This window comes from Chelonia mydas, chromosome 6, assembly GCF_015237465.2.
Source record: "Chelonia mydas isolate rCheMyd1 chromosome 6, rCheMyd1.pri.v2, whole genome shotgun sequence".
Classification (NCBI taxonomy): Eukaryota; Metazoa; Chordata; order Testudines; family Cheloniidae; genus Chelonia; species Chelonia mydas.
This window is the reverse complement of record NC_051246.2, coordinates 86166362-86194080: the sequence shown is the minus strand read 5'-3', so window position 1 is coordinate 86194080 and position 27719 is coordinate 86166362. Positions and strand designations below refer to the sequence as shown.

The 27719-nt window shown below is 38.6% G+C and overlaps 1 protein-coding gene across 8 annotated transcripts in view; it reads right to left on the bottom strand.

Moving 5' to 3' along the window:
• Positions 1–8955: 8955 nt before the first annotated feature.
• NPAS3 (neuronal PAS domain protein 3) overlaps positions 8956–27719 on the bottom strand; it is an 832983-nt gene continuing 814219 nt past the window's right edge. For all 8 annotated transcript variants that reach the window (XM_037900583.2, XM_043548371.1, XM_037900579.2 and 5 more), the window contains 3 exons: positions 19403–19550; positions 15887–16002; positions 8956–13200 (listed from right to left, as the gene is read on the bottom strand). In XM_037900583.2, coding sequence (XP_037756511.1) covers positions 11891–13200; positions 15887–16002; positions 19403–19550 — 1574 coding nt within the window. In that variant the 3' untranslated portion in view covers positions 8956–11890. The remainder of the gene's footprint in view (positions 13201–15886; positions 16003–19402; positions 19551–27719) is intronic.

Sequence of the window (27719 nt, the reverse complement as noted above, 5' to 3'; positions counted from 1 at the left end):
CAAAATCTAATGGCTCAAAGTTGAAACTAGGCAAATACAGACTTGAACTAAATTGCAGATTTTTAAGAGTAGGTATGGCTACACTACAATCGTGGGATGTGACTGCAGCTCATGTAGACCTACCCAAGCTAGCTTTAATCTCGCTGGCTCAGGCACTGGTAGCGGTGAAGCTGTAGCAACGTGGGCTTTAGGTCAGCACAAGTAATTACCTAGGATTCCAGGAAAGCTTGAAGAGAAAGCAAACTGCCTGACACCTTAATGCCAGAGTCTGGTAATTCCTGAAGAAACCTACACTTAATACCTATTACTCCCTAGCTTCCAACTGTCCTTTCCCCCCCAAGGTTGGTGAGAAAATAGTTACAACCAAGTCCTGGTGGTATCTACATTCTGCCAATATCCTGGCTAGACAAAGCATGGAAATAGCCCAGTTGGTGCCTATGGATGACCATTTTCTGTGCTGCCATTACAGGAAGCAACCCATGAGGCAGTCTTTCGACACTGTTAATCATACAGTGCCGATAGTAAAATAATAACACACACATGAGAGCTTGCTGGAGCAAATGAGGCAGTATTCTGCTGGATTCACTCAATTCTTTCAGATAGTCATAATGGTACCTACTCCCGTTCGCTGAAGACCATGACTTACAAAGTCCCAAAAGGTTCAGTACTCTCCTAGTCGCTTTAACATTTGGATGACATGTTGCAGACTCATAAGTAGGGCTGGGCAAATTTTTTTGTGCAAAAAATTGCAGATTTGGGTGGACTGGAACAATTTGCAAATTTGGGGTTGATTTTTGGCAAATTCATTTGGTCAATTTTTATTTTAAAAAAATCAGAAATTACAAATGTTTTGACGTTCCAGTTCCGAAAAAATGTTTCATTTAGGCATTTTACATTTTATTTAAAAAAATCCTCTAAAGGTTTAAAAATCTTAAAAAATGAACAAAACATTTTGTTTGACCTGACAGAATTTTTTCAGCTGTGTCATTTAGCCAGGAAAATCAATAACTATTCATTTTGTGTTGACCCAAACCAAACTGTTTGGGCCACCAAACCAAAAAATAAAAATAAAAATCAGTAGTTCACACAGGTCCACTCAGAAGTTATCAGTATGCAGATGACACACAACTGTATGTCTACTCAACTGACATCCTTTGCCATCACTAAGATGTCCCAATGCATGGAAGAAATCAATAGACGGATGCAGAGCTATTGGCTCAGACTTAGCTCAGGAAAAACAGAAATGATCTCAGGGATGGGGAAAGCACTTGGAGGAATGTGTCAATACTCTTACTTCACTAATGACTGAGAGCCTAAAACAGATCACCAAGGTTGCACAAAGCCTTGAGCTCACATTCAACTCATGAAAAGTCACAGCAGCACGGAGTGGTTTCTTCCATCTTTGGCTGGCCAGAAAACCATGCCCCCTCCATGTCAAGAGAGGCTCTAGATACTGTGAGCCACGCTTTCATCATCGCCTGCTGAGATTACTCCAACTGAGGGGGAATGAAACTGCCATAGAGGCTCAATGAGAGAGACAAGATGGGTGAGGTAATATATTTTATTGGACCAACTTCTATGAGTGAGCGCGACAAGCTTTCAAACCACACAGAACTCTTCAGGGCTGGCAAAGGTAAGTTATTACTGCAGACAGTAGCGCACTTTATCATATTCGAACACATCACACACTACAAACATCGTTGACTCCCTATGCATTTCAGAACAGAATTAAAAGTCTTGATTTTAATCTCTAAAGCACTAATGAATTGGGACTTCGCTACCCTGGAGATCACCTCACCCTGCACAACCCTTCAAGACAGCTAGCTAGAGGCAGCAAGGGCAATGAAGCTGGAATGACCCAAGTGTAGACGGTCACCCACTAGGGGGCAGAGCTTTTCCACAGGTAGGGGCTCAGGCTAGAGAACTCTTTGCCACAAGAAATCAGAGTAAGCCCAAGCCTGATTGCTTTTCGTCCCAAAAGTAAGTCACATGTTCCAAGAAGGCCTTCCCCCAGAAGTAGCATCTGTAAACAATAATACACAAGAGTAAGCAAGCAATTTTTATGGACTCAAGCTCTGGGAGTGGGGGGAGAAAGAGGTAACATTACTGTTGACATGGCCTATGTTACTTCTTGGTTTTGAAGGAAGCTATGATCTGTTCACCAGCCCTGTACCATGATGATTGATGATAATGAAAAAATAATGGTATTTTATTTGCCTTTCAAAAAAAATTATTTTCCCTGAAAGAGTGGTTGGAGTAGGATTTTCCAAAGCTGATATAGGTAGCTAGATACTAGGAGTGATTTTTCAGTGTATGGATTTTGGCAATCGGGAAAAATGTTTAGTTTATCATACTATTTCATGAAGTGTGTAACCTATATCATCGCACTTTTACCATTCAGAAGTGCATGAGCATGCTCATCCACAGGATTCAATAGTAAAAGGCAAAGAAGGCACGGGGGACTAAGGGATTCGTATCAATTCATGTTCATTGGTATTTTTAATGGCTTTATCATAAATTAATAACGTATAGCTTGGTTCCATACTCATTCTCAACTATCATATTTGCTACCCTAATAGGGAGTATACTAGACAAATACAGAGAAAAGATTTCTTTTTCTCCAAAAGAGCTCAGGCTGCCATCTCAGTGAGGGGATAAAACAGCGAGCAAGTTATCAGTGAGTTATCAGAACAAGTACTGTTAGCTTCAGCTGTGTGTGTGATTCCCATGGCTCATCTTCACATGAAGCACCCTCAGGATATATTTATGTAGCAGGCCCCCTTTGAGAGTCTTTCTGTGTCCTGATTTAATATAGATTGGTTAGAGATAGTAAGGATGGATCTACAATAGGGAGGTCATGCTTAACAAACTTGATTCATTGCTTTGAGGAAGTGACAATGAGAGTGGACGGGGTGAAGAAGTAGCCATAATTTACTTGGACTTGAAAAGGCTCTCAATACAGTACCACATAACAGATTAATTTATCAGGTTAGCAAGTACGGTACTGATGGTGAAATACTCAATTGGATATAAAATTGGCTTGGTAACAGAGGCCAGAGAGTGGTAATAATGGTTATAGATCACATAGGAGGAAGTAATATGCACTCAGGGGTGCACATTTGCAGATATAGTATCATGAAACTGGCAATATTAAAAGAAGACTTGGCTCAAAAGAGGCCAGGGGAAATTAGAGGCATGAGGCTTACAAGTAATTTATGCAATTTAATATGGACAAATATAAAGTAAAGAGGAGAGAATTGGTAAGCATGGATTAAAATGAATTATGCTATGTCAGGTCAAAAATTTCAAGAGATGCCAATCAGGAAAAAGATCTAGAGTGGAGAATGCTCAGAAATCTCAAATTATGAGGCTCCAGACCTTGTTGCAGCTAGGAAAATACATAGAAGAGTTTGAGAATGTATTACTACAGTGACGGGGACAAAATCAAAAGAGAACACAAAAGACCAACACTGCGTCTGTGGGCACTGTGTTCGAGGAAGAAGAGTAGAAATGCAGTAAAGGTACAGGAGGGTAACAAGGAGGGGAAAGGGTCCCAAATGTTTACAATAATGAATGGAAACAAATCAGAAATTGGACAGCCTACAGTGTACCAGGTTTTCTCATGTACATAGCATAACCGGGTGGGAAGGGCTGTAACTATGAAATGTGACAGAGTACCCTGCACCTCAGTGTTGGTCTGATGTATACAATGGATGAGAGGCACGTGATATTGCATGGTCTGCAAAATTCAGACTTTAAACCTTTGACCCTGATTTGTTAGGAGGTGAACTTCATAGTCTAAAATTTTCTGAAACAAAGTATCTAAAACCAAAAATTTAGCTCTCAGTACTGCATCAAGGTCTTAATGGTTCCTGAGCCTTACCTGACTATGTTTAGTTTAATTTAGAGCTCTCTTGTCTTACTAGCTAGCAAGAAGCAAGACAATAAGGTCCTGATTATGCAACTCTTATTTGTGGTGATGAGCACTATATGAGTAGTCCTACTGACTTTAGGTTTTCCCTGCATTTCCCCTCTTTTGCCATCTAATACTCCCCTCTGTTCTCTCATCTTTCCATTCTCCTCCTTCCTCTATACTCTCCTTTTCCTCTTTTGTCCTCTTCCCCATTCACTTCCATCTTTCATTTGCCTTCATTTGCCCTTTAAATTCACTCCCCCACAACCCAATATGGAGCATCAGGACGGGATAAGATGCTCACAGGTCCATTTTGTTACCCCTTAGGTCTTTTCCCACTGGGGTTCAGGCTAAGGTGATGTAGGAGGCACCTCCTCTTCTGTTTCCTTATCCCCTTGGAGTTAATGACAAGGGAGTCTCTTTCTTTCCTTCTGTCCCTGAGGGGAAGGAGGAGTTGGTGAGCGAATAGATCTTTGTGTAGATGAGGCAGATGGAAAGGAGACACCTCTTCTACTACCATCGGATGTTGCAGCTGCTTCACCTAATGGTAAGAGGGCTTGTAAGAAACTCCTCAACCAAGCACCAGTATCTACCACTTCATTTTCCCACTTCAGATTCCTCTGCCTTCCTAGTAAGTACTCACTTTACCAACCAAGGAGCTGGGGGAGGAGGAGAGTATCCATAGGGCAGCTACACTCCCCAAACCACAGAAAGGGAAGAAAGGGTATATCTACACAGCAAAAGCAAAAAGTGTTTGTCTCCCTGCTTCTAACTGTGCTTCTGTGTCATACCCACTCACTGGTTGTAACAATAGCTTGAGTCCTTATAACCCTAGCAAAGTGTAATTCCTCACTAATGATGGATCACGCTTTTGTCAATGCCCCTTTTTCAATTAAATAAACAGGGATGCGCAGTCAATGTGTGGCTGGTTAGACCATGGAGCAGAGTATCAGCAGGGTAAAGAGGATTTGATTCACAGACTATACAGCAAGTATACTTAAGGAAATGTTTATTTATGATTTGCGTCCTGATACCTAAAAATTATCCTTGTGTTGTTTCCTTATGAATATTGTCTTCAAACTTTGGACCGAATCTGTGGACCCATTAAAGTCAATTGTCAAGCTCTCATTGATTTCAACAAGACTAAGATTTGACCCATTGTGATTATTCAGAGAACACACACAAACTCTTAAATCAATAATCCACAAAGGGAATGTTCCTTCTACTGGGGTCACATTGTTAATACATCCTGTTCATGTCATTTCCTCTATAAATCTATGAACAACTTTAGAACAAGGGAAAAACTACTTCCCTCCCTTTTGCAAGTAAATATTAGACTCTTTTTTTTTAACTGTAAACAAGATAGGAGTATTTTTCCTCAAGAAAACTTATAATAGGAAAGGTAATGTTAATACTTTCCTTGTGTATAGTGCTGGTGAAAGGAAATTAGACAAAGTCTTCTATATACAGAGCAGTGCAAACGTCCTAACACGGACTTGAAAATATGCTTGTACCCTGATCTAATGGTCAAGTCCTTTTGCTATTCCATTCTCAGCCTGTTAAAGGTACTGAATGTTATCATGCTTTTTGTGAGAAGGTTTCAAGTCTTCTAGGAAATGGGCTGAAACAATTAACTCATTTCATGCGGGCTACTAAATGGCTCTTACATGGAAATGACTTTCACCCTCTACCAATGGAGGCAAAATTGTAACCACGCACCTCATTTTGTATGGCTCAAAACCAAACTCCTGAGCCATTAACTCCTACAGTGTTACTACCAGAGCAGGCCAAAAATCAGAACCATTTACTTAACCTTCCTTCCCTGCACAAATTTGGTGAAGTGTGTGACATGGTATCTGGGTCTGAACTACCTTGGGTTTTAATTTTACAAACCACTTCACTTTGTCTATTCAAATTAAAATTTTTCTTCCATCCTCCCCCATCTCCTGGGCTGGCTTTTGGGGAACTGAATAAAATTAATTTGGAGAAAAAAACACCTTGATTTTCAGAAAGCGACAGAAAGTTCCTCTTGGGTTAAACAATATGTTACATGTTATTAGCTATGTTTAATGGAAATTGGATCTGAATTAGCATTTGGTAACTTGGAAGCTGTCATAGGAACAACTGGAAGAGTTTTCAAATACAGTACAATAGCTGTACTCATACATTACACTTTATACACAATGCTCAAATTGGGACAGGGTATAGGCACGTATAGTGAACCTCACTTCCCTCCCTTGCCACACACCCTCTTCCCCCCTTCCCTATGTTGGCTTTGAGAATATTATGTATCCAACAAAATTTTCCAGTTGGGGGCACATGTCTTGTAAAAGGTTCAGATCTTACCTGAAAATTTGTGTTTCCTTTGACATCCCACTTGTTCATACTTTTCCTGTGCAAACAGGAAGCTTTCTGTATGGGTGACAGTTAATTAGCTTAGGATAGCTGACAACCAATCCTTGCTCCGGCACCCAAATTAAAAAAAAATAAAATAAAGTCAGTGTTAAGGAAAACACTATGCAAATTGCTCTCAGAGCAGTGACATGATACAGCGAATGCAACTTCCCGGGAGAAGTATTGCTAAGTTAGCTGTCAGCTGTAGCGCATCACAGTCACAGCATTGACATGACCACCTTGCAATAGTAGCAATGTGTTCTGTTGAAATTTAAATCTTCCTAAAGATTTTCCCCTAGTTTAATTTTTCAAAGTTACCGTGTTTCAATACAGCCCTATTCTCCCTTGCAACCACTTCATCTGGGTCTTCGGAGATAGTAAACTACTGCCATGCCTGACCAGTGCACTGAGAATTAAGATTTCCTTCCATAGGTTCTGCTTTTGCTTTCCAGACATCATTATTCAGGGGCAAATTCTTCCGGGGCGGGGGGGGGGGGGGGCAGGAGGGATGGATTTGGTCAACTTTCTTTCTAAAAAATACATTATTGTCTGAAAATTTTAAAAATCAAAGCCAATATTTCAGTTGGTTTTCATTTCTTTAAGTTCATAATCTTATAAGTAACAATTCACAAAATCCATACTCCACTGTATATCAGTGAAAGAATATCCTTATTTAAGTTTGGCTTTCCACCATTTTCTTTCACATAATACACTGGCATCTCATCATTACTTTGCTCACTTTGGCTGTTATTGTATCTCTCAACCAACGCTTAGACAATAACATTGCGTATTTTTAAAAAAAGAAAAGGAGTACTTGTGGCACCGTAGAGACTAACAAATTTATTTGAGCATAAGCTTTCGTGCTCTACAGCTCACTTCATCGGATGCATTGGGTATTTTTGTAGTTCAGAAAACCTCTCAGGGGATTAGCGGCTTTAGCTAATATTGGTTAAAACTAATTTGGAATGGATCTGTTATTCTTCCATTTCCCCTTTATTCTGGGCATTCTTTCTAGCTCGTTTTAAATTCCCTCTTTCTCTTTTTTGGCTTCTTTGCCCCTAGTTACCTCATAAACAAGAAGCAGTGCCAACTGAAATGTGAAAGCAGCCTGCTGACCTCTGCTCCTTTCTACCTCCTGCAAACTGGAGACATATCAAACTCAGTCTCTGGTAGCCTGGGAAGCAAGAGTTCTCAATTGCTTGGAAATTCAGGGACCCAGACCGTATGCTGTTAAATCATCAGGCAGGCTCACTGAACTATAACGGTGCATAGAATTTAAAAAAAATATATAAATCTAATGATCAGATTCACACGCTTACTTCCATTGAATAGTATCTTACTCTGGAAGTAGTTGCTTTGAAAACAGTGGCACTATCTGTGGAGTCATGTATTACTCAGGGCGAGTGAGGTATTCTGAATCTGGACGAGTGTTATTAGAATGATGTGTCAAATATTTAACTTTGTTAGGTGGAACCCAAAGGGGAAGAAAGATTCAGGCACCCAACAATATAGAGCGTGGCCTACACTCATGTATGGATATCATAACCACTGCCCCCTCACCCCATTGTGTACTCTCAGATGTGCTCTTTTATCTGAACGGAGATCACAGAATCAGCTACACAGGGTTTTTTTCCCTGAATGAGTGGAATCAGCACAATGTATGTAAAGTTTGTCACAGCTCAGGAAGGCAGCATAAAGAAATCCAATCACTGAAATTGCCCGATTCATAGAATTTCACATTAGGAGGGGTAAGGGTGAAAATAGCTGTTCCATTCTATCTGCTTCTTCTTTCAATCCACTATATGCAAGTCTCCACACCGCATATACAAGTCACCATTACAGAGTCAATGCTTACCAATACTATCTCCTAAGACACAGTTTCCCCCTATGTGCAGGTAACAGGAAATAAGCAGAGTTTTTCAGATGCTGTGCAGAGGAATTTCTTGATACTTGTTTATTTTTTAAGGTCAACCACTGTGTATGGATTTCTGGTGTAATCAAAACTGGAGTCCAATTTGATTTTTGTACTTCAGTCATGAAGACAAGGCCTAGAGCCTTGTGGGTTTTTGGCATCGGCAAACTCTTCTGCCCTCAGTTTGCAAGGCAGACAGTTTGGCCAATAAACACATAAAATACCAACAACTTACATTTTGCCAATCTGGAGGAAGAAAGTACATATTCAGAAAAATCAACAGCCTACATAGAACAAAGGTGACTGAAGAGTTTGGTTATAACATTGTAGAGGATCATAAATGAAAATATAAAGTGCATTTTAAGCGATTAATGTATGTAAGCGGCCCTCTTCCAGTGTGCATTAATCAAGACAAAATGCACACCTTCTATAGTGGTTAATGTTACAGGTCCATTATACAGCTTTGATAATGTGCATAACAATGCTCAGTATGACAATGAATTGGGGTAGCTGAGAATTTAGGATGGTGGCAAATTGGTGTAGTATTTGGATTAGCATTTTTAACCTGCATCTCGACAGCTTCTTTTCTTCAGTTCACAAGCGATAATAAAATCTAGCTGTGGCTTTTTTTTTTTTTTTTTAAACAAAACAATTAAAAAGGTACCTGCTCAAACAAATACTACCAGCATTCATTAGTCAGGATGGTTATATGTAAAAGAAATGATGCCAGATAGTAACAAATCCAAGAGAAGTTTATTATGAAAATGGCACCTGCGGGATGAAAAAAATTAAGTTACATAAAGACAACCATGTATGACATGTATGAGAATCTACAAAAGTATAAAAAGAACCCTGTTGTAAATGAAGTATGTACATTTCTGATTTGCAGCATTATCAATGATCAATGAAAAAAAATGTTTCAAATAAGCCAGGCACTCAAGAAGTTAGATTCGGTTAGCTTAACACAAAATAAATGTACCATAGCTGTCACTTTTTAACATTTTAATTTTTTTTTGTATTGTAGAGTTGGTAACACTGCTAAGATTTATACGAACAGAATCCCTTTCCCCATTATTCAGCTACTTGGCACCAGTCTCCTCATAAAAGATTTCATATATTTGTACAAGAAATAGTTAAAAACACAGACACAGTCTTCACAGGTAATGAAGTTTTTTTTCATTTTGTAATTTTAAACACTATGGATTTAGACAGCAGCTGTGATTATCTGTTAGTTTAAATCACCAGAAATCATTCTGACACAACACAGAAACATTTATAAAAATAAAATAAAACAACAACAGCTGTCTAGCTGTTCTTTGTAGCCGATAGGTGCACTCCTTTGATAGTTCAACAGCTAGAGTAGAGCTTCCAAAATTGAACTTTAAATTTCCCAATCAGTTTTCTTGGCTTTTTAGACCCACTTAAATCCTTCACATATAACCTTTAAATGCTCATTATTAAAATTTGTGGCATCCAATTCCTTTTCACTATTATTCCACTGTGGGCTTGGACCTACTCCTCAGATTCAAAGCAGGAATTGACTCAACACAGTGAGTGATCAAAAATTCAAAGGACAGCTGAGTGAATATATTAGCATTGTACACATAAGCAAATATATATGACAATCCTAAACTCAGTTTCCCTTTTTACCAATGTCGGTTGACTTTTCAAAGAATTTTCTGTCTCACTGGTAATTGCTCTATATATTACTCCATCAGCACGCCTGGGAGAAAACCAAAGAAATGCACCCTCTGCTTACAAGTAGAGCACAAGGGACTCTGGGAATGTTAACAACTGAGGCTATATGGCATCAATTTGTTTAATATATCTGAGCATTACTCTTCAGTGCATTGTGTGGCACACTGGAAGAGTAAGTCATACCCAGAATTCCTCTGTGGGAAAAATGGCTCCAATAACCTTGAGCTAGTTAAGAGTCTTTTATCTCTGAGAGTGAAAAAGAGAGAAAAAGGGAGAGAGGGAGGAAGAGAGAATGGGGGGAGGGAACAGAGAGAGAGAGAGAGAGAGAAAGGTTTGAGAATACACAACAGCAAAGCAACAGCAGAAATTAAAAGGTATACAGACAGTGGAAGCAGCATAAGGTGACATTACAGAGGAAGGCCACCACACAAAAACCACTAACCCCCAAGAATCACTGGTTCACTAGGACTGCAGGAATGGGACTTTACCACTCCGGACTAGAGATAAAGCACAGAGAAGACAAAGGACAAAACAACTACATTAGCTTAGTATATACTGCATATAGTAACACACATTGAAACTGCAATGGGACTGACAGCCAAGGACACTTACACATTGTACACATTACAGTTCTCACATCTGTTATTAGATGCCTTAACAAACAGCTGCCAAAGATGGAGTGGAAGAAGAATTTATACTTGACAGTCATTTGGAGTGTTTGACACTACACTGTGATTTCTGGCAACAAAGACAAAATAGGAGATTTCTTTTCTTTTACTTAATGTGCAGTTTTCAGTTGTAGTTATCTATTTCAAGCTTATTAACCCATTCTTTAGTTTTAAAACATATTGGTTTCAACGCTAGAAATAAGAAAAAACAAAAACAAATCAAACAACAACAAAAAAAGTCAACCTTCCCTCTATAACTTTAAATGAAAAAATAAAAACATGTTAAATATTTTCCTTCTTTTTATTCCAAAGTGTTATTTGAAGTTGTAAAATTAGCCTCAGTTACACTGAGAAAAAAAACAGAGAGAAAAAATATCCACCTAAAAAACTGCTCCTCAAGTCAATTTAATTGAGTTTTTTCAAAGCACTTTCTCAAAAAGGCTTCCTGACCCATTTAAATTTAATGTGAGGCTATGTTTGTTAGTTTGGAGGTAAAAATTTTTAAGTCCTGCAGCAAATGTTAATGAGGGCTTTTGTCTTAACTAACCAAGGAGACTGCAGCACCCAACTATAGACCAGTACAGAACACATTCCTTTCAAAAACCCCAGCCCACAAGCTGCATATTGTATGAAGACATTACAGATTAATAAATGATAGCACCATGGTTTTAGAAATTAAGTTAAAGTTTCAGTAATTAACATTTAGTCCAACTTTTTAACATTCTAGTCACAGGCCAGAAATTAACTTTTTAAGAACCCAAATTATTTTATGTGCAAGTAAGAAAATCTTAACCATAAAAAGAGAATTAAACTCTGCATAAAATTCTAAAATACTATCCCCTATTTTTAAAGGAATTAGGAACAAAAACCCCTTTTCATTTGACTTAGTCAAACAGGGCACATTGTTTATGCTTGTCTCTTTTAATCTTGATCATATCAAGATCATTGTGAAGTAAAACCAATGGTTGTCACTTTAAAATCTCTTTACCACAACACTGAGAATTCTATGGCAGAGGCATACACATATTAAAGGCATCTTAATAAAGATGCAAAGGAAAAAACACACATCTTAGAAGAAGACAAAATGGCAGGCAACTGGTACTTCAACTCTCTGAAGGCAAAAATAAAAAAATATCTTTACATTAAAGAATAAGTCAAGTTAAAGAGAAAGGGAATGAAAGGGGGACCATCATATCGAGAGAATAAGCTGACCTGCTCAAATTCAAAGTGCTAGAATTAAAGGTCTAAATTAAAACATAGTCTATGCCTCAGAGAATAACACTGAACACAGTATGTGGTCATATTTCAATCCTCTTTCCGTTCCAGAGTCTGTGTAGTGTGAATGCCATTGCTGTACACAGGAAATGGAAGAGTGGAAAAAAGTCCTTCGGCAGTTGTGAACACGTTCCCTGCAGGCATTTGGGTCAGACTGGCCCCGCTCACAGCACTTCCAAATGGTCCCGACATATTGAGTCGGTGAACGTGGTGGTAGAGCATTTCCATCGGCGTTTTAGGATCCAGCCCAAAGCTGGGGCTGTTAACGTCAACAAAGTTAACAGCGTGGGTATTAGGGAGAAGGTTGCCCTGCATGGCTAAAGTAACTTCAGCTGGAGCATACCGAATAGTGCCAGTGGTGTAGACCCTCTGAGCAGCAGTGCTGGTGGCAGCAAGGGTTCCAGTTACCCTGTGAACCAAAGGAAGCACCACATTGCCTGCTTGCAACCTCTGAAGGGCTTCCAGATCCCCAGTGTACAACAAAGAGTTGGAAGTGCTGGGACCTCCGGGATGTTTGTCCCGTGGAGATGCTGAAAGCGGGGGTGACAAAGGGTCAGAGGATACAGGAGCCAAGGCCGAGCTGGATGAGGTGCTGAACTGAGTTTTGCGGCTGGCAGTATTTTCAGACCCCGGTGGGGTGAGAACGGAGTCTGGAATGGAGACATGTAAACTACTGCTGGCTTGTGGGGAGGGGAAGTGCTCTGAGCTTGGGGGCTTGGTCATACTGTAGGGCGATTCATTCCTTGAGATTTCCCTGTTAGGTGGGTAATTCCAAATACTGCTATCATTATCAAAATTGATAGGTTCTGAGATCTCTGTTTTAATTTTGAGCACTGAGGCACTGTTTGGCGACGAGAGCAGCTGGGGCTGGTCCACCAAAGCTGAGTCAAGTCCATTTGGGCTTGAAGTGCTTGACAGCCTTCTGCGGGTCATGCTGCCTCCTTTCTGCTTTTTCCTCCTCTTCTTCCTCTTTTGATGTTTGCTGGAAGACTGGGCATTTACCTCCCCTCCACTATCTGAGTCCTTGGCGCTGTCTGATGTCAACGATTCACAGTTCTGCAACCGCAAGTCTGATTCACTCTCCACGTAGCGCTCCACCTTGATCTGCATAGAACCAAGAGTACCAAAACTGTCCTCAGGGGCCTTTTGATTCTCAAAGTCAGAATTTTCAAAGCTGTCATCACTGTCCCTGCTGTCCTGGTTGCTGGAGCTGTTCCCATCGTCATTACAGTTCATTTCATTATCTGACTGATTCCCAGACTTCTTCCTATCAGATTCAGGGTCTTCGCTGTTTTCTGATTGGTTTCCTTTGTCATCTGACTTTGAGTTCTCATTATCCTCTGGAAGGAAAGAAACGTGAAAAACACCATTAGCAATAGGAACATCAGATTAGAACTCCATTTGTCTACCTAAAATGAGATGTTATTGCCTGTAAAGTTCTGGTAAAAGCATTCCTCTGAGGCTCAGCTGAGGAGGGTTTTTCTGAGCTCTAGATTCACAGTTCTAGCAGCATCAAGCTTGAAGGGATTTGATTATCATTAATCCCCCTGATTCAGGACTGTCAGTGGCAATGGGCAAAGGTCTGGTGGATTTGTCACTGGACTGCAGCTTTTGTAACAAATGTGAGGGCACCTATTTCAAGTGGGATCCTTTGGTACATTCTCTTTAATGAGAACAATTCTGATAACTGACTGCAACTGGATTCCAATTGTGTTCACCGAAGTGAGATGTCAGTGAACGATTCAGCACTGGTGATGCACTCTCGAGATTTCTGTTTAGCATACACGTTCTTATAATGGGAATAGGAGTGACGCAGTAGCATGATGAAGTGATAATCCACGCCCCTGATTCTCCTCTCACTTACTCGTGTTCTACACTGGCGTCATGTGGACTTCAATGGAGTTACTCTTCAGTTACCCCAGGGTGAGTGGAGAATCAGGTCCTCTGTTTATAAATCTGAATGAATATATCAGTTAAAACAACGTAGTTACATTGCCCTGCTGTGTGCCAATATTCCCTTGGAAGGTAAAAAAATAAAGTAGAAAAAAATAACTCCAGTGCAACAAATGGAGCTGTACCAATTTCTATCAGCTCAGGATCTGGTCCTGTCCTCCTCCTATTTCTTTTAACTTTATTTTATATTTACCTCATTTTTAGCTGAATAAGACAAACACTTGAGTCCGTTGGACTCCGGCAGCCAAGATCAGCTTTCAGAAAATGGACAATTATCACACACTGTTTGAAAGGGTCATGAATGGCTTGAGGAGAACCCAGTCTGTGCAGAACAGTCAGAATTCTTTCCTTTGGAAATAAAAGACGTTTTTGTTTTCCCTCATCAGAGCCAAGAATTACCATTTTAAATTCTCTGCTCTGAGCAGGGGAAAAAAGGGCCAGTTTTTCTGTAAAGATTGGGTTCTCCTGGAGCCATGGCAATTCCAAACAGTTTGCCAGAAGCAGCTGAACAGCTGGTCTTGATGGGGATGTTAGCTGTTCAAAGCTTCAGGCTCTGTACATTTAATTTATTTAGAGCGGTTTTAAAAAAAAATTAATAAGATTCTGAAACCTTCTGTTATGAAAAAACAGCTTTTATTTCTACTTAAAGCCAAATTGCTAACCAAAAAAAAATTTAAAAAGAAAAGTTTTTTTCTTTTAAACTACTGTTCCCATTTGGTAGAGTGACTTGAACCTAAGATAAAACAAAATGGCACCAAGGTTGTCTGCAGATTTAAAAACGCTTGGACTGAACTTACTAGTTTCAGCCAAGAAGATCTTATGAACCTAGGCCTTTCTGTATTTTTGTTTAATTCACATTAAGTGAACACAAAAGAACCCAAAGCTGTCAAAAGTTTTGTCCTACTTTCTAAGATGCATGCATCTGTGCATCACTGAAGAATGCTCTCTTACTCTGTGCCAGCCTCAGCAGTCATGAACATAAATACACTTCTCAACTATAGAAACTCTTTTCTCCACAACTGTATTATCGGGTTATCTAGAAACTGGGTAGGAAAAAAAGCATTCTGAATGGCTGATGAGATCTCAAATCACATGGACATAAAGCCTGTATGTTTGCCTAACATCTGACTCTCACTGTCAAACAGAGCTGTCAAAAGAGAAAGGAGGAATAAGTGCAAAAGATGAGAGAACAAATGGCTGCTTAATTAAAAAACAAAACATATAGGTCATGATTCTCTTCTCACTTACACCTGATTTACAATAGTGTGTAACCAATGACTTTGGTGTATTTGTTCCTGATTTATACAGACATGAGAGAAGAATCAGGCCTACAGAATTATTTTTTGGACTAAAGACAATCCCATACAAAGACACCAGCCAATCTGTACATCTACCTATGTAATTACTTATAAATCTACTGGGGAATAAATTAACAGGCTGAACAGACTGCCATTCTTTAGGATTTTTTATTTATAGAATTAATTGAACCAGATCATTAGTATTAAAACAAACAAAAAATCCCCAAAGAAAAGTAAAACTTACAAACAGGTGCTTTGAACCTGTAAAGTTCTAATAAAATGTAATGCTTTTAATTTAAGAAAATATACAACTTTTGCAATCTTTACTGCCCCCTAGTGAAGCAACTCAAGAAGCCTATTTATACAGCAAAGGGGGTGATAAACTTTGACAGTGTACATTTATGTTAGGAACATCTGACTACATGCGACAGATAAGAACTGGAATCATATTCAGTAGTTACAATGTAAGCCTTTGCACAAGGCATAATGCTTGCTCACAAACTCAGCTGGGGATTCAAATATTTAGATAAGTGTAATTCAACCAGGCATGCATGCACTGAGTAAATAGCCGATCATTCTGGGTCACTAAAGATTTTGATATCTTTTAAAAACAGGATTTTGAGGTTTTAAGGTATTTTTTCTAAAGCTGAACCATCCATGAAAAATGTGAGATTTAGTGATAATCTGGAAATACAATCACTGACTTGGCTCTTGAAGATACAAAAATATAAAATAAAAAAGGAAAGTAGTCGGCGCGCAGGATTGTTTATATTACCTGAGTTGTCCTTTGAGTCTGATTCAGAATCAGAGGTCTCTGAGGATTCTGAGGTTTTCTCTGGCAGATGAGGAAGTTGTGCAATATCCATCGGCGTATCCTTGTACTCTGGGTTACTAAAGAACAGAGAGCAAACATAAACACAAATGGATGATTTGCAGTTTGATAGTTTTCCCTTTCCTTTATCAAATCTCAGGAGCAAAGAATGTAAATAGAGAGAAGAGAAGAGGAAACATGAAAACATACATATTTCTCCTCAGTTCATCACAGCAGAATTTTTTGAAAGTTTTTTTTAATACTAAATTGGTATTAAAATCATAGAATATCAGAGTTGGAAGAGACCTCAGGAAGTTATCTAGCCCAACCCCCTGCTCAAAGCAAGACCAAACCCCAGTTTTTGCCCCAGATCCCTAAATGGCCCCTTCAAGGATTGAACTCAGAACCCTGAGTTTAGCAGGCCAATGCTCAAACCCCTGAACTATCCCTCCCCATGCCTGATACCACAAAATATCTGAGTTATACTCATAGCTAATTAGGTAGCCCTGCCTGTCTGATACCTAAAAGCAAGGTATTGATTATACAAACCACAATCTAATATCTAGAATTCTTTCCCATTACAATGATAATAGGGATGGGGGGGGAGGGGGAGAGAGAGAGAGAGAGTTGATATCCTTTAAAACTTGTTTCTGCACTACCTATGATGCTCACCACATTCAGGTGGCATTACACTATGCAATCCTTGTCATAGCTTTTGAATAGTTGTTTTCCGAAGGGCTATATTCTCCAGACCTTACGCTAGTAAATCTCACTTTGAAATTACTGAGAATATTGCTCAATTAAGGACCAGAGAAACTGGTCACTGCTCAGATAGCTCTAAAGCTATTAGGGAAAAAAATTAACAACCTAAATATATGACAGATGCACACGTGCATGTTATGATGCATATGTTAAGGATACAGAACTGTCAACACACCTATTATAATCATATCTTCATCTGCTCATGTGGTGTTCACCTGTGGCTTGTTAGCAAAGAACATGATTGCAATGTGGAAAAAGCCCCACTATCAAAGAGAGTCTTACAAAAAATATTTTTGATCTATTTTGTGCCTTTTTAAAATAGATTCCTTTTAAAATTAAAGGCAAGGCCAGAAGAAGACACCTAGATAGACAAATGTAGCACAGATTGTTTAAGAAAATATTCTTTAGTGGATTTTTGAGTGGTTGAGCATTCCTGTGTGATTCATATTCAGGCCAGTGGGTTACCAGGAGATCTCCAATTCTCTACAGACAGAAGGAAGGGGAGGGTCCAGGGCTACTAAATGTGTCCAGAGCATTACAATTACAGAATGCCTATATGCAATCTAGTCTAGTGCACTGTGAAAATTCAATGTTGAAACATTCACAGTTGTTCTCCATTCTTACCTAGGATTGTCACCCTGGCAGATTTGTCCTGTGGGACAAAAAAAGTGACATCAACAATGTGATGATGTTACTGTACATGGCCATGCCAGAATGCAGCAATGCACCACAAAACTTTCCTCCCTTCAAGCAAAAGAAATAGTGTGTGTGGGGTACAACTGCACCTTGTATAGGAATAAAGAGTTGTTTAAAAAACAACAACTATTTTCTTGAACAAGAATATCAGCTCTATCTAGCAACAGAGTTTGTCTATTCGGAGCACAAGTCGGACAGGCATCTGAACATACTTTCTCATGCATGAAAATATATATAAACCAGTGTTCTTGCCATTGGTAATATCAGAACTCTTTATGCCTTGCTCTGTCAATAAAATCCTATTCATTGCTTGGATCTTGTTTGGGAGTAATCTTTATTTAAAAATACACAAATTGTATGAAGGAGTTACCTTTCTCTAACAGAACACTGATGGGAATGAGGGAGAAAAATCAAGTTCTATGAGGAATCTAAGTAATGGTCAATTAGGCCCCCATCTTAATTAGTTTCTGACTGATACTCTGTTAGTAGACAGCAAATTATTGTGGAACAGTTGTGGATCAGATTTACTCAGTGTCCGGATACCAGCAAATGCGAAAAAAGCATTGGTTTATAATCCTAGTTAGATGTTTATGGAGATTAGAAAACCAATACACTATTTGGCATAGTCTGAAGCTCTGTTCAGGAGAAGCTTAGGGTCAGAAGGGCAAGCACGTGCTGCAGGTCAAGACTCAGGAGCAACTATGGCTGCAACTATGCTTCACTCTTGCAAGCTTGGCTATTTCCTCACTTTCATAGATATCAATCATCCACCACATTTTAAAGAAAAAAGTAAGGGAACAGGGACAGATTATGAGAGGATCCAATCCCACTCAGTCACACAAGGGAGAAATGTGCCCCAATCCTCCTTCCCTTACCCCTCCACTGCCATGCAAAGCTTCCACAATGTCAGGGGCCTGCACTCCCTTAGGAATTGATTTTTCCTGGCTCCCAGCCCAGGGAATCAAGACTACTCCATCATCCAAGACTGTGGTTCAGGCAGGCAGGCACAATCTCTACGATGCTCCTTGGCTATGGTATAAAAGTCACAATCTAGCCCTTAGACATCACTTTGAACTTTCCCTGCCTCCCTCCTGGAACAAAGGGAACATAACAAGCCATGGCAACTAACTTACTTACAAGTAGAGCTGACCAGAGAATGACAATTCTGTTTTGCTACAACTTTTGAGGTTTCCAAATTTATTTTCATTAGAATGAAAAAAACAACAACCCCAAACCCCTTCCAAATGTTTTTGCAAAATGGAATTGTGTCAAAACTGTTTTAGAATGAAAAAGGTCAAGTTTTCGATTAGGGGTTTCTCTCCCTGTGACCAGAGAGTCCATTCTGGACCTTAGAAACCATTCTGTTGAAAATGTACTCAAAATCAATGAGTTAAACTGAAATGTTTTGGCTTCGACAACATAGCATATTTTGACAATAAAAAAGTTTTGTCAAAAACGTTCCAACCAGCTCTACTTAACAGGCTTCTTCTGCATTTATTTATTTTTTTCCATCTTTCAAGGTGAGTACTGCCTTAATGCCTGTCATCGCAAGAAGGCATATTGGAATGAAGATCACCTTTCCAAGAGACATGTCTGTAATGTCCCAGGAAGATCGCCTTCAGATGTCAGACCAGGATTTTGCAATAACCAAAGAAACCACTGCTTAAAAATCCATCACATGTTTTATAACAAGCCCAGTGCATGGTGGGCCAAGTCTTTGGGAGTTTCAGCTAGTGCTGGGTTGAATTCAAGGCAATGGAGGCCTGCAATAAAACTGATGGAGGGTTACTTTAATACGAACATAGCGTAATCATTCAAGAAGTTCCCAATAACCTGAGACATGACAGATGTCTTAATAACTTCCACCAGAAGGAGCTGGTTCTGAGCACGAACAGATGAGAAAGCTCATCTCATATTAACTTTCTGTAGTTGCCATTGTTTTTCTTTTTACTCTATACCTTTCAATGTGAGTCAAGTAACAGAGACAGAAATTCAAATAAAGGAAGTGACTGAAACTTATACCTAAGAAGGTAATTGACCCAGATGATATTCTTCTCATTTGCGTTCTTGGCATTGATAGCTATGGTAGCACTGGACTGTATCCAGATGTACCCTCCATTCTTCTGCATCCAGCGGTAATATTTAGTTACACACTGACCCTTATTCAGCACTGGGAAGAAAACAAAAAGGACAATAAATATTGTGTTAGTATCCTAGTAAAATAATGTTCATCTCTACAATTCCCAATGTAAAGAAATGGAACGCACTTGTCCCGTTTTGTATGTTCAATGCCGAATGCCAGTAAGATGACAAATAAGTTCAACTATTTACTAGTGCACCAGTGGAGAATCATGGGCTACAATCATTTGGAATAAGTCTTTAATCAGTTTTTGGGAGCTCCAATGTGAGAGGAAGAGCAAAGAGGACTACAGATCTCTGAGGCCCACAAAATACCTAATGCTGCCTGGCTATTTTCAGTGCATTTGACAACAAATTGTTAAAAAAAAAATGTATGTGATTTATTCATTGCTTGCAGGTAGAACTCTTTGAGAGTCTGGATATTTGAAAGGTTTGGGAAGATACTCTACCCTGTTCTTTGATCATTTCTCCTTATTGCACGAGATATCAACTACTGAACTTATATATCTGTTTCTTTTGATCTTGTCAAACAGAATTTACAGTTCGCAGATGAATCAAATCTCCATTGGTCAGCAGGGGGAAGGTCCTGGGAGACTTTGCTTAATACTGGAGCAAAATAAATCTACCAACAGATTGCGAAAGGAACTGTGGCCTAAGGGAGGTGCCGAATTGACTTTTGGTTAGAGTCAAGCAGAGTGACAACTCTCTGCAGGGCCTGAAATATAACCAGGAATGGAGAAGAAGTAAAAACAATCAGTAATGTGAAACTGTGATATTAGATGCCCACAGAAAGAGAGTTTAAAAAATACAGAAGTTTAAAATAATTCTCTAACCACAATGTTACCCAGTCAAAATTGCTTTGATTTGTATCTGATTCTTCTTTTCTAGTACAGAAATAATAAGATGCTTATCTTTCATGGAAATAAAATACTTTACACTGGCATTATTTTAAAGAATGCCTAGAATACTTACATCTGGATATTATTACTCCAGTGCATACTCTGCTTGTCTGTATTTTCTGTTAATCCCAGGAAGCTTTGCGCACTAGAGGGCAGTGTGCATTCATACACACCTTCTGCTTTTGGCATGCCCTTGTCTCCGTCTGCTAAAATGAAAAACCTCTAACTGCTGTAATAAATTTGGCTAAATTAGCTGCTAAATGGTTATCTCAAGTAATATGTATTTGCATTAATCATTTTGCTCTAAACCAGAACAAGCCAGAGTCCTAAAGACGTAGTAAATTCATATTGTCCATTTAATTACGGCTAATAAGTGCTTCATATACAATAGTTTCATGAAGTACATTTTGATTTTTTGGAGGAGGGAGGGGAGGCAGAAAAAAGTCACTTTGGAAAATGCTGTTGAAGTTCCTACTATAGAGTCACAAATGACACTTCAGAGCTTTCAAGTTAACCAAATGTATATCTCCCAAATTATCTATATGTCTCTATCTGTATTTAAAGCCATATAATTATACATTTAAAGAGAAAAATACACACACACACACTTGCATATCTTAATGCAACTCAAAAAACTTTGTAAAATATTAAATTTTTAAAAAGTTAAAATAGGAGCATGTCTGACAGTGAATTTCAAACATAAATCAGTTTTCCACTGTAATATCAGCAAATATTTGCAATTTGGGTTATGGCATTTTGTAAACAAGCTAAAGTTGCCTACACTTCTGCATTTATTTCCAACAGGAGGCTCCCTCAGGTTCCCCACATTTTGTTTTTGCATTCAAGTGTAAGTTTCAAGCTTTCTGCTACGGTGATTCATAGGATACAAAACTGCATGCTGAAGCGGAAAGCAGTAACTACTTACTATACAGCTTTTCTGTCAAACCATTGTTGCATGCAATTTGAGATGCAATTTTATGCAAATTATCCCAGCTTTGTAATTGTTATTAGTTACGTTCTGAGGTGAGAACTCAGGGAGGAATGGGGGAAAAAAACCATCGCTTAAAGTTTTACTTTGTTAAAATTTTCCATTTCAGTAAAATAGTAAATTCCAAGGTATCCTTGTCAATGGCTGATGATGAAATTAATATCCCTGGAAAGCCAGAAAATTAAAACCATACAGGTGTATGGAGGATAGAGTGAAATCTATCTAAACTTGTAAATAATAATAATTAATTGATTACCTTCCACTTCTATAGCAGCTGCCACCTGAAGACCTCAACATGCTTTAAAAATATTAAAGAATTAAGTCTCACAAATACCCTCACACCTTGGCTTTTGCAGATTGGAAACCGAGGCAGTAGGAGGTTCAGTGATTTGCTCAAGATCATATAGGAATGCTGTGGCAGAGCCAGATCTCTCAGCTCTTTCTGTTCCATTCCTGAACCACGAGACCTTTCTTTTGCTGAGTACTGGTTGTTTGTACCACTCAAAAAGTCTGAATCATGAGCAGAATGGGGCTTATTTGCCTCTTCATTTCAGAACTATGGGAAAAAAGGGCAACATTAAAGCTTTACAAAAAGCACACCTTGATATGAAGAGGTGTTTGCCTTTCCGAAACTTTCAGCACACAGAAGAAAACTCTATGCACTGCAGTCACATGCAAACCTTTCTGGATCTTCCAGAGCTCACACACCAGCACTGCTGTGCTGAGAGGAGGCTGCTATGAATATGAAGAGTATTTGGGACACTAACATGAAAATGAGGCTTCCGAGCAGCCCACCTATCTTGAGAATTCCTACTGTATCCCCAGCACCTTCTCCACTCCAGGGTTTGGCCAGGCCAGGCACGGAACCATAAACACATGCTTCTTTTTCATCTGCAAATGTTTCAGATGAGAGATTTGTAGATATTAACAGCATATACTGAAAGAAAGACCAGGACGCAAGGTATTTTTCTCTATAGAGTCTCACTGGAAAACCAGCAGGATTTAAAGTGTGCCACAGAGTGCTAGATTTTAGGTCTTACAGCTTCTTTTAAGTTCATTAGATCCCCCATACCCAATCTGAATGATATTTCTATAGCCTGTAAATAAGAGCCAGACATCTGATGAGACAGAAAGCAGAAAGCATTGAAACATCTACTGGTCTATGTTATTTTGCAGCTGTTGTTTTCCCCAGGTTTAGATTTAGAAACCAGATGATGCTATTGAGGAAATGTGTAACACATTTTAAATTAGAACACCAGTTTTGGAAGTAAAAATGAAAAATCGATTTAACTAATTAGTAACTGAATCATTACTGATCTGTCTTTTTTTTTTTTTTTTTAAGTTTTGCCTTTTCAGAGTCAGAGGGAATTAATTACCAAATTAATGAATTTGATTATAAGTAAAAATAAATATGTAAAAATTCAGCCAAACCTAAACTGTGGCTGGAAAGTTATATGTAGTTAAAAGCAAAAAAGTTATGGGCTACCTGTTTAAGCTTAACATAAACATTTTAAAAAAGTAACATTATTTGGTCCAAGATAGAGTCCTTATCTAGACAAGTCCACATTGAGGACGAGGAATAAGCCCTATATTTCTGTACACTGACAAAGTCCAAATAGTTTTAAATATGGATTTTCTATTTACTAGTTTAAAATGTGCATGTAGTGCCCGATCCTGCAAACACTGAATCATGTGTGTAATTTTACTGATGTGAAAATCTAAAGGACTGGTCATTTGAGTCAATGAGACAGCTCACACGAGGAAAGTTACATGTGCTTAACTGTTTGCAGGATTGGGTCCAGATGATGTACTGTCTTGTTGGAAGAGCTCAACAAATGACCCTTCTCTTAGAGGCTGCTTCTACTTTGCCTGTACCCATGTAACTCTCTTTGATATTAATGGGAGTTACACATGTATGGGAGAGAGAAGAAAAGACCTTTTGGGGATAACAAATTGTAGAGAAATGATGGTAAATCTTGGATCATCCTTTTAGCATTAGATTTTGGCTTAATAGTTGGTATAAATAACTTTACTACAGGGAAATCATCAGTGTCAATGTGGACAGTGGAATGGAACCCCCCCCCCCAACGAAGTGTGTGTGTGGGGGCAAATAAAAAAAGTTTAATTAAAAGAAAATTAAAAAGAGCTAACGTTTTAGAACAAATGACCTTTATATCAGCTGTACATGTCTGTTCCTTAAAATGCTGGATGCTAAATTTTATTGAAATTTGTTTAAATGCTATCTAGTTATTTGGTCTGAGCTCAGTGGTTAGCATGGATGTAATATACAGTATGTTTCACAAAGAATTTTAAAAAATCTGACTCTAATTTCTCTAAGTACAAATATATTGATATGTACACAGCTCCCGACAGAGGGATTTCAGTTTTGCCTGGAGTTCTGAACACAGCAATGTACTTGTAGTGAAATGGGGATGTGGGGGAGGGACAGGGGGAAGAAGCTAGTATTCTTTGTAGGAACATAATTTCATTATCAAATCAAAATAAATCAGTACAAGGTTGTCTTCAGAAATATGGTTTAAAAAACCAAAAACAAAAACTTGGGATGTTCTGAGAAATCAAAGCCAAAGCTTTTAAATAGTGAGTGAATTGTATTTTAAAAGAAGGAAGTAGTCTACTTCAGTTTGAAGAGGAGATAAAGAAATCGTATATCAAAAGTAGCCTTTTATGGAACCTTCTTACAGAGGGACATTTTACTAGTGTGCTTATGCATCTAAAAATTATAGTAAATTGTGTATTCAGGTAAGTATGGAGTAAATAGGAAATGATGAGATCATCATACAGTTAACACTGAGTATTCATACAGCCTCACAAAGAGGCTCATTATAATCGGGGAAAATATCGAGGCTAAATCTGCAGTGGTAGTCCCCCTCCTCCTTGGGACATAATCAATAACTGTGTAGTATTGATGCTGAAGTCCTTCTGCTGTGAACTCATAAAAATATTTCTAATGTATTGCGGGGGAAGAAAACTCTGTACTTAACACCACAGTTGGATGCTTAGCTGTAGCCACCAGTTCTCTTTCTACATTCACAAAACTGGCAGACGAAACATGAAAAGGAATACTGACTCTTTAATCTCCACTTCTCCACCTAAGGCCCAAGGCAAGCTGACAGGGTAACTTCATTCTGGAAACAGAGTTGTTTTTTTTCTTTAAAAAAAGTCTGGATTACTTTTCTTCTGCTTTTGAAAACTGTGGGCTATAGGGGAATGAACCTGGCATAGACTTAAAACAAGAACAAGTTTCTTTATCTGAAAAGTTACAGTCCTTGATGCTTACAGGAAGGTCATTTTCAAAACCCACAGGGAAAATAGCATCACAGCCAGAAAGAGTGCATTAAGTGCCTTATTTGCTTGAAACAGAGACAGTTTTTCATTTATAACTGCTCATAGGATCAACTGAGCCTTTGATGCTGTAGAGACTTTTCTATAGATTTTGCAATTAGTTAGTTAGATGTTTTAAATAGTAGGCATCCACAAATTGGTTTTTAGCAATAAAAAAAAGCACTGAGTAATATTTAGCAAAGTTAAATGATGTTTGATACTTAAACTGAGTTATGGGCTAAGAGGATGGAAGACCTGTATATGCTCTATGAGCAACCACATATATCTATGTAATTCTCCCCAAACAATTTGATTTACTATCTAATACACAGGGGAGGGGTGGGGGGGGGTGAAGGTTGGGGAAGTGTGCAAGGAATTCTTACAGACGCATTCTCTGCACGCCAGGCTAAAGGATAATGCAGCCTGCATAGGGAAGAATTCTGCCTCTCTTGTGTCTGATCCCTCCCAGAGGTCCCCCTGGGGTCATGTGGCTCCACACTCCCAATACTAAATGGCACAATTTGGCCCTTAGCGATTTGTAATCTCACAAGAGATTTCCCCCTTCCCCAAAATACATTTACAGTGGATTAAGAAAACAGCAGTTCAGTAAGGCTTTTAAAAAAATGCTTTACCCATCTTCCTCATGGCATGACATGAGAATGCAGCACAGGGCTGGAAAAGTCTCTTCTCTGTGTTGTACAGCACCTAGCATAATGGGGCCCTAATCTTGATTGAGGCTTTCAGTTGCTATCACAATATAAATATTTGCTAAGAGAAATAACAGCTGGTACAGTAGGAACTCTCTAAAGCTATGGGCATAATTTCCAAAGGCAGAGGGAACTGACAGTTTGTGTTTTGAAAAGAAAATTATGCCTTGATAATACCCAAATTCCCATCCAACTGCTTGGTTCATCAGTAATAAATCTTTTAAACCTATACAAATTTCATTCTAAAAATGTTAAGATGTGGCCATCAATCTGTTATTTGCTGCCACACTAAGGGATATTGTCTTTTCCTGATTCATGGGGAAGTTACACATCTAAATCCCTGTGAAACTAGATAAAAGTAAGGATAAGCACTCTGTACAGATAAAATAAAAGCTAAACCAGACCTTTTCTCAAAGCTTGAACCAAAACTTTTAGGAGGGTTGAAAATATTTATTTACCTTTTTTAAAACACAGTTTTTCATTTTTCGGCTGCTCTTTGTTTCCTGGTTGTGGGAGGAGCTAAAGTTAGAGATGGGTCAGATCCAAACTTCGGAGAAATTTGATCCTGATTAGTTTCCAAACTTTGTGGCTCAGGTCCATTTCTAGCCAAAATATTGTGAGAACAGTCTCTCACTCTATGTATCTAGCCAAACAAGTAACTTGAAATACTGGACATTCCACGCAAAGATTTGGGTACTTATCCTAACTGATTCAAACCCTGAACCTCTGCGAACCACCCCGACAAATTTAGAGATTTTGATCTCATTTAAATCCACAGTATCTCAATGGAGTTAATGGAGACATTTTGGTTTACACCAGTTTAAATGAGATCAGAATTTAGCTTTCAGTTCATGGTACCGGTTCAAAAATGTAGAAAAACAGCAAAACTTTTCTCTTGTTATAAATTAAGATACAGATATACAACCACCCACTGAGACTTACAATATGCGTATCAGAATTCTATCCTATGGCTTCAGGTTTTAGGAGAAATAAATGTTGTAGTGCCCGAAGACATTAATTTACTGCCTAGCATCCAGAGCCATTTATTTAATTTAATTAATTTATTTACTTTTGACATTATCTCCTTTTAAGTGCTTCACTTAGCTGAGAATGTTTCTCGGACACTATTTGATTGCAGGAAAATTCATTCTGTTTGTTTGTATGCCTCTGTACATGGCTTAGTCTCTCTTCACGTGATCTTGTCTGCTCGGATGAACTATTGTTCAAGAGCGAATTTGCTGGATAACACCTTAAACTAAAACATTTATGATGAAGTTGGAGTCAAGCAGAGATGTTTTATAAACTGAGAAGGAATAATGAATGGAAATGAATGTACAGACCTACATTTTTCTAAATGATGAATGTGGTTGTTAATAAACTGGATTGAATAGTGAATACTCAATTATTTAGCTTTCTGTAACTTTTCTCGTTTCTCATGATTGTCAGGCTCTCCTTGATTTTTAAAACTTTAATCTTGCCATAAAGTGGCTCCCCATTTCCTATTGCTGAAACTGTCCTTTGGAAACCCAGACTTGCTCTAAGCACCACTTCAGGCGTAGCTTCCATTAACGGTAATGAAACTTATCCATCCAAACTCAGGAGAAAATATACAGTATTGTATTGTAAGTCCCAAATCGAAATTCTGTTCTCAGCTACCATCGTGCAACTTGAGTAAAGAAATTAGGCCTCAGTTGCTAAAGCAGCTAAAGTCCCCTCCCCCTGCCCACTAATATTAATGTCTGCCATACAACATTGCATGGCAAAAATAAAGATTTGAGAACTTAACCCTCTGTGACAAATATGTGTATAAAACGTACATAGCTATATCAGATACTGATGGCAGGGCAGATGAAGCTTCACAAGAGCTAGTTTACTGATGAATGTAAGACAGCAGAATAGCAGAAGTTTAAATATATATATTTTTAAACTACACTGATTGAAGGTAAGACGGTTTAAGGGGAAAGTACTGGTCTTTCACATCTGGGACCAGAGTCCATGTTCAGGTTGTGGTACTGAGTGAAATGAATTTAGTTATTTCAGCTCAATCCCCAGAGGAAAAGAGTCCAGATCACACCACCTCTATTCTTACTGTGGTATGTCACAGCTGGCAGCCTCTTATTTATCCCAAACAAATGCCAACCTCCCCTTTTAACCACCACACACATCATGCCACAATTTGCAGAAAAGCTATGTTAGATTTTTTTAGAAAGTTTATTGCTATTTTTTTTAATTAAATTACTTATGCCTCTAAAAAGAAATTGCCT